This window comes from Octopus bimaculoides, chromosome 11 (assembly GCF_001194135.2).
Source record: "Octopus bimaculoides isolate UCB-OBI-ISO-001 chromosome 11, ASM119413v2, whole genome shotgun sequence".
In the NCBI taxonomy this organism is placed as follows: Eukaryota; Metazoa; Mollusca; class Cephalopoda; order Octopoda; family Octopodidae; genus Octopus; species Octopus bimaculoides.
In genome coordinates, this window is record NC_068991.1 from 42,302,236 (window position 1) to 42,310,423 (window position 8,188).

Genomic DNA, 8,188 nt, shown 5'->3' on the forward strand with positions numbered 1-8,188 from the left:
TTTATCGTGCAGTTACTGTTAATACTTCATTTAGAGAATTAACATTGCTTATATATATATATATATATATATATATATATATAGACAGACAGAGACAGAGAGGGATGGCTATAGAATCTAGTGTCTTCCATTATAGCTCTGGGTTACTTATTCTGATTCTTCTTCTATTAGTCCTTTTTGTGAAAATACTAAGTTATGGGTTGAGGAACATGAATACATTGACATACATGCATACACACACATATACATACATACGTACATACATACGTACATACATACGTACATACATACTTACATACATACATTTGAGTATTTTCTTTAAATGAAACTCAAAGAAAAACGTACTTACGTACATGCATACATACATGCACGACAGGCTTCCATACAGTTTCCGTCTACCAACGCACAAGGCATTGGTTGGATCAGGTCTATAATAGAAGACACTTGCCAAGTCTAACTGAACCTGAAACCTTGTATGTGTGTGTGTGAAAACAAATGCAGATTAATCGATAACCTTTTAAAGAATACACTAAAAAATACTTTAGGATTCGAGAAATATTCATGTGAATGGAAACTGGAAGCTCTCAAAAGGAATTTTGGTTATGAGAAATTGATGAAAAAAATAAGATCGAAGTTATCTCCCCTTGTTTAGCGTATTGTTTTTGTTTCACAGACAATATGGCGGCTTACTGGTTCCATCGTAACCCACTGAAAGCTACAGCAGCTGTAACTTTCGAACTTCATGGCTCTACCACAGACCAAATAAGCAGGAAAATTATAAGGTTTGTGATTTCATCCGGGAAATATCAAACTTGTAGCTTATTTAAATGTTAACCAATTTTATAAATGGTTCTTACCTTACTGATTACGGAATATTTTTTTTTTAATCTCTAACAGGTTACACCCTTTCTTTAATGTCTTCTGTTAAACAAATTCTTAGTACACTCTTCCAGTTTATTCGCATCCTGATAAGACTTTTACAACTATTACTTTTAAATGTTTAACTCTACGACAGACAGAACTTAATGATTTGTCTTATGTAATGCTTCGAATGACTAATGTTTTGTTTTTATTAGAGATAATGTGATGGATTGCCAGAAACGATAGAGTGCGTTATAGTATATATTTAGTTTCTTCCATCAACGTTCTGAGTTCAAATCTTGCTTGTTCGTCTTTGTTTCCCACCCTTTCACTAATGAGGACGATAAATATGTACCAGGGTACCAGGCATATTCTGGGATTAGATTATTTTCCTGTAACGTCCCACTGCAAATCTTTCGTCTTCTGTCAGTATGAGATACTTTTAATTTTTTTTTTGTCGTTGAGATGGCCGAAACAGTGTCGATGATTAAAATTGTAGTTGAGTTTAGTTTTACATCTCATTCTTTCCTATTTAAAATCCCACCAGAGTTGCCCTAATCTTCCAGAGAGTCGATGGAATAAATGCCAACAAAATTACTTGTAGATTTAATCAACTACATGTCATTCTTCTGAACATTAGTCTGGTCAAAAAAGGATAAATAATAATTACTAGCGTATTGAAATCTATAATTCCTCCCCGCTTAACTGTTCTTTTCTCTTCATTGTTTATGTAGAAATCATTGTCAAAAGTTTGACAGCTTACGAAGTGTAATCATCTGAATTTAATTATTATATCGGGTATTTCCAAAATAGCTGAGCAAACAGTTTTTTCTTTTTATTAACTATCGTTCTTTCTTTTACATCGTTGATAATTATACTCGTGTATCTTTGTTTTATTCATTGATTCATTTATATTTGGACAGGATTCAGGAAAAATGGGGATAACATTAATGTCAGCTGACAAATTGTTAAATATAATTGAATACAGGTTCAGGGGCTATTGTGAGATGAGAGCGTGTGAAGTACTACGTAATTCTTAATACAATATGGATTTTTATTGAAATACATACATACATACATATGTGTGTATACACTCTCACATACGACTTCAGTTTTATCATGTGATTGTCCTACTGTTCATTATATATATGTGTGTGTGTGTGTGTATGTATGTATGTATGTATGATTTGTAAATAGTTAAGTCTATATCCGGATATAGAGTGACCAACGGTTTTGCATCCACAAAGGGCTTAGCCCTGTGAACGTCTCGTCAGACTCTAAAGTCTAAGGGTCTGACGAAACGTTCACGGGGCTAAGCCCTTTGTGGATGCGAAACCATTGGTCACTCTATATCCTGACATAGACCTAACTACTTATAAATACATTACTGCTCTATGCTCTAGAATGTGCTTCTTTTTCGGATACATGGTACATATATATATATATATATATATATATATACACACACACACACGAGTGGCTGGACAAACGAAAGAAAAAGGCACTTAGCACAGTAGTTGTGTTCGTTCATTCATGCATATACACAAACATACTTTTGTTTGTGTTTATGTACAACCGTCTTAAGACAGGAGCCAGAAGGATCATGAATCCCTTGGGAGGTCAGGCAATTTCTTCACATTTCGATGTAGGGAAGAGGTCAACTTCTTTAATATAGCCCTGCCGAATCCATGAGCACATAAGAATTTGACAAGGTGAAGCAAAACTAGTTTCAGGTTCCAGGAAGGGTGTTTTCTCAAAATTAAAGTGGTGTACTTTTTCTTTGACTTAATCATGACCCTTGCAGATTGTCATGGATCCCTCGTTCACTCTCTGGGCTGCAAACCAATATGCTGTTGGGATCCTTGTATATATATATATATATATATCATCATCATCATCATCGTTTACCGTCCGCTTTCCATGCCAGCATGGGTTGGACGATTTGACTGAGGACTGGTGAAACCGGATGGCAACACCAGGCTCCAATCTAATTTGGCAGAGTTTCTACAACTGGATGCCCTTCCTAACGCCAACCACTCAGGGAGGCCAACCACTCAACGTATACAGCATTATAGATCCATTACAGCCAATCTAATCAATTAGTTTCACATTAGATACTAGGTTACATGGTTGTTATCTAATAGCTGCCTTCCCTGAAAAGCATTCCTAATTGATAACCCACTCTATTGACAAATATATGAATGCCTATTTTCCCTGACTTTTAGATACTTAGACAATGACTATATATATATATTCCCTTCTCTCTTTTAGTGGGCATGAGCACTTACAAACACATGTACATGACAGAAACTTCCGCCTACCAAATTCAATGATATATCTATATATTGGCATTAGGAAGGGTAACCAGCTGTAGAAACCTTGCCACAAGAAACAATTGGAGTCAGGACAGCTCCTGTCAAACCATCCAACCCATGCCAACATAGAAAATGGATGTTAAACAACGATGATGATGATATATAGAGGCAATTATGCAGATAAACAAATTAAATATATTAAATATAACTACTTGAGTATGAGAGGTTGTTGAATGTGTAGAATGCATGATATGAAGAAGTGATACCTTGTGCTGACCATACTGATGGACCAGCAATTCAAGTTGACAGCAGTGTAGTTAGATAAAGGCACTCAAGGAAATGAAGAGTGAGAAAGTTGCTGGTCAATCTGGGATAATTGTGGAGATGCTCAAAATATTTGGTGAAGCAGAATACAGGATTACCATCTGGATAGTAAATCGAATCATACAAGAGGGTGCCATACACAATAACTAGTGTAGTAATATCATTGTAAACTGTGGCAAAGCAAAGGAAATGCCTTAGAGAGAAATAGTTACAGAAGAATTAAATTACTGGATCGGATAATGAAGGTCACAGAGAGAGTCATTGTACAACGGATTCATGATAGGGTAGATCTGGATGAGATGCAGTTTGGTTTTGTGCCTGGAAGAGGTACGAGAAATGCAATCTTCCTAGTGAGGCAACTACGGGAGAAATACTTTGCTAAGAATAAACCATTATTTCTGGCCTTTATTGGCCTGGAGAAGACTTTCTCTTGCTACCCAGAACTATCTTAGTTGTTAGTCATTTTTTATCCGTTAATATTGTTCTCCATGCCCACATGTTAGTGGCCAACCTTCTATCCAAATCACCAAATCCCATGCATTATGCCTGTTTTATCTCTTTACTCCACTCCTGCAGCCTACTCAAACATCTCTTCTTTCTCTCTCTTTTCTGTCCCTAACAACAGTATTGTTACTACCACACTGCTAGTATCCCTGTAGTTTCCCCAACTCATTCACCCCTTTACCTTCCTCTCCCACTTCCCCTACCTTTTTCCCCGCATACACTCTTGCAAAACCCCTATTTCTCCCACCCACTACTGCTCCTGCTACCTGAGGTGCCACCTACACACCTCATCACCACTGTCTATCTCTTTGGAGACACATCTAATTCATTCTCACTCTCTCTCCTAAATGATAGTAGCTATATAGCCTCTCTACAAGAACCTGCTCTATTCCAACCTCTTCTCTCACACCATCCAAGATTTGTTGACTTGTGAGCTACAGCATGAGCTCAATAATGCTGGTGGTATGAAAAAAGCACCCAGTACACACTGTAAAGTGGTTGGCATTAGGAAGGGCATCCAGCTGTAGAAACCATGTCAAAGCAGACACTGAAGTACGACGTAATTATTGATTCATTGAACCCTTGTCAAACTGTCCAACCTAAACTAGTAAATCATCATCATCATCATCATCTTTTAACGTCCGCTTTCCATGCTGGCATGGGTTGGATGGTTTGACTGAGGGCTGGCGAGTCAGAAGGCTGCACCAGTCTCCAATCTGATCTGGTAAAGTTTCTACTCCACTCTGAGAGTGTAATAGGTGCTTTTCTGTGCCACCGGCATGAGGTCCAGTCAGGTGGTACTGGCATTGGCCATGCTCAAATGGTGCTTTTTACGTGCTGTGCCAATCAGGCGGTACTGTCATCGGCCATGACAGCAATTTCACTTGCCTCAACAGGTCTTTGCAAGCATAGTTTATTGTCCAATGATGATGATGATAATTATGACATACACACATACATATGCATACATACATACATACATATGCATATACATCAATGGCATCACAGTCCTTTCTCACATACTGTCTCTTGATCCCAAACACTTCACACCTTTGATCCCCATGCTGCAAGACCTGCATAAATCTCTTCCTTTCTGCTTCACCCTCAGCTTAATATACCTATCACTTTGCTGCTCTTTTAACCACTTGGTAATACTCTCTACTACTACCTACATTTCAGCTTTCTCATGCCTATTTCTTAACCTTTTTTTGTTGGCATTCTGTCGCTTACGACGTCGAGGGTTCCAGTTGATCCGATCAACGGAACAGCCTGCTCGTGAAATTAACGTGCAAGTGGTTGAGCAATCCACACACGTGTACCCTTAACGTAGTTCTCAGGGATCTTCAGCATGACACAGTGTGACAAGGCTGACCCTTTGAATTACAGGCACAACAGAAACAGGAAGTAAGAGTGAGAGAAAGTTGTGGTGAAAGAGTACAGCAGGGTTCGCCACCATCCCCTGCCGGAGCCTCATGGAGCTTTAGGTGTTTTCACTCAATAAACACTCACAACGCCCGGTCTGGGAATCGAAACCCCAATCCTATGACCACGAGTCCGCTGCCCTAACCACTGGGCCATTGCGCCTCCACCTTAGCCTTTAATGCCCTATCAACTGTATCGTTCCATCACCATATAACTTTCGGCTTGGTCATGACTTTGCTCCAGCCACATGTATGTTTAGTGGCCCTGAGCAATTTACTTCATAAAAATTCCCAGTTTTCATCTACATTGTGGCTATCTAAGTCTACCTCCCTACAATTATATGCATCATTTAGTATTCTCTAATCTCTTTCCAATTGTAGGATCCTTTAGTTTCCATATCTTCCTTCTTCATGTCATCCTCTGTCTCTTTGTCTTCTTAGCTCTAACTCTGAAGTCTCTAACCACTAGTCTGTGTTGTGCAGTGCTGGGAATCGTTTTGTCATTTACACTAGATGTTCTGTGCTTTTTCCTGGTGAGAACGTAATTTGTCTGACTTGTGTGTATGGCAAATTTGTAGGTAATGAAGTGGTTGGCTGGTTTCCTAAAGTATGCAGATTGTTAGATTTGTTGTGTCACAGAACTCTAGGAACCATGTACCCTTCTTGTTTTTCTCCCTATATCCATTGCTTCCATATATAGATTAGATGAAATACTTTTGGGATATATTTGATCTGTAAAATATGTATCCACTGCTGTTTGCCATCAAGAAAAAAATTTGCTTCAGGCAATAGGTGTTATAAAAAAAAACCAACAGTCATTTCATAGCACCGTCCCATAAATGGTGAATGCATTTCTAACACTTGGCTATCATCAGTACCGTGTGTGTGTGTGTGTGTGTGTAAGGTGATCAAGGTAATTAGAGTATGAGACAGGATAATTTAAGCATAGACTAGACTTGGAAAATGTGACAGCAACATTTATCTCTATGCATATGCTCCTCATTTGGGACTGGTAGTTGAATAAAAGGACTGTTTTATAAAAGCCCTTTTACAGAACTTTCTTCATGGCTGGTGCCTTCAATGGACATGTTGGGCAACAACTTGATGATTTCTCTGATGTACATGAAGGCTATGGCTTTGGTCCTAGAGATCAGTGGGGAACAGAGTTCTTGGAATTATGCAATATAAATGACCTCATGATGTGCAACAGTAATTTCAAAAAACCAGTTAGTCACCTGATCACCTATCAAATTAACTACATTCTGACCAGAAAATGGGATTTGTAAATGCAAAGTATGTAAAACCCAACATAGGTTAGTTGCTAATGACTTCAGAATTAGAGCTCACAGACATAATCCAATCTGGAGAAGTTATGGAAGCTTATAAATCGAATTGGAGGGTCAAAAATTTGGAGAAGTATTGTTGAAACATTTGAAGGAAAGGAGATGATAGAGATGTATAACATATAGGAAATGTTCCTTTGGAAACACTTAGTGATAGCAACAGACCAAATCTAAGGCTGGTGCAAAGTTTCAGTTAGACCAAGGATGACATAGCGGTGGAACAGTGAAGTTAGACAGCCATTAAAGTGAAGAATCAGCTTTGGAAAAACTGGAAAATTGAAGGCAACAAAAAATCATATCAGGTAGCTAGAAGAGAAGTTAATTGACAGGTGTTCCTAGCAAAGGGAGAAGCAGAAAGTTAGAGTTAGCAGATCTACAGTGTGAGTCTCAGTGGTATGAGGTGTTCTGGATTGCATGACCGTGTATCAGAAAGAAACAAGATGTTGTGGGTAAGAAGTGTGTATTGATGTATAATGGTCTACTTATATTTAGTGATTCTGAAAAGAAAGAGTCATTGAAGCGCTTCTATGAAAGGATACTATATGTGGAGAATGCATGGGAAAAAGAGTCTTCCTAACGAGGACCCAACAGAGGTATCAGCAGTATGATAAAACTATTTAAGATATGAAGGTAGGGAAAGCCCCCTGGCCCATCAGGAATCTGCTGAGATGCTTAAAATATCTGTCAGAATAAGATGTGGCCAAGCTGACCATATACATAATTAGGTTGTACAAGAAGGTGCTATGCCCAATGGCTAGTGTAGCAGCACTATTGTCAGTTGTTGCAAGGAAGAGCATCCATCTCTAAAACAATGCCTCAGTTACATATTCATCTAAGTCAGGCTAGCATGGGAAAGTATACATACAAACAAATGAATATATGAATGAATGGACACGCACACAAATTATATAATACATATGGTATTTACATTATTTACATTTGACGGATATTTGTCCTCATCTTGTTTGTTGTTAACACAACGTTTTGGCTGATATACCCTCCAGCCTTCGTCAGGTGTCTTGGGGAAATTTCGAACCTGGGTTCTCATTCCTAACGATGTTACTATTATATTATTATTATATATTATTATATCCATCCATACAGTTCACCATGGAAAAGGAACAGAACAATCAGCTGGCATTCCTGGACGTATTAATAACACGCACCGAGTATGGATTCAGGACATCCGTATATCGCAAGCCAACCTTCACTGGACGATACCTTAACTTCAATTCCCACCTTCCATACAGTGTAAAGAGAGGAATTGCTCAGTGCCTAAAACATCGAGCAAAGAATATAAGTAGCGATCGTGATACCCACCACGAAGAAATGATCAAGCTCAGTAACAATCTATTAAGAAACAACTACCCCAAGAACATACTATCTACTCCAATTATGAAGAAAAGAGAGGATGAAACCA

The 8,188-nt window shown here is 38.3% G+C and overlaps 1 protein-coding gene across 1 annotated transcript in view; it reads left to right on the forward strand.

The window, feature by feature from the left end:
• The first annotated feature begins 648 nt into the window (after positions 1-648).
• The window catches only part of LOC106880323 (BRO1 domain-containing protein BROX), a 42,123-nt gene continuing 34,583 nt past the window's right edge, over positions 649-8,188 (forward strand). The window contains exon 1 of the mRNA XM_014930200.2: positions 649-782. Within this exon, the coding sequence (XP_014785686.1) occupies positions 679-782 (104 nt within the window). The 5' untranslated portion in view covers positions 649-678. The remainder of the gene's footprint in view (positions 783-8,188) is intronic.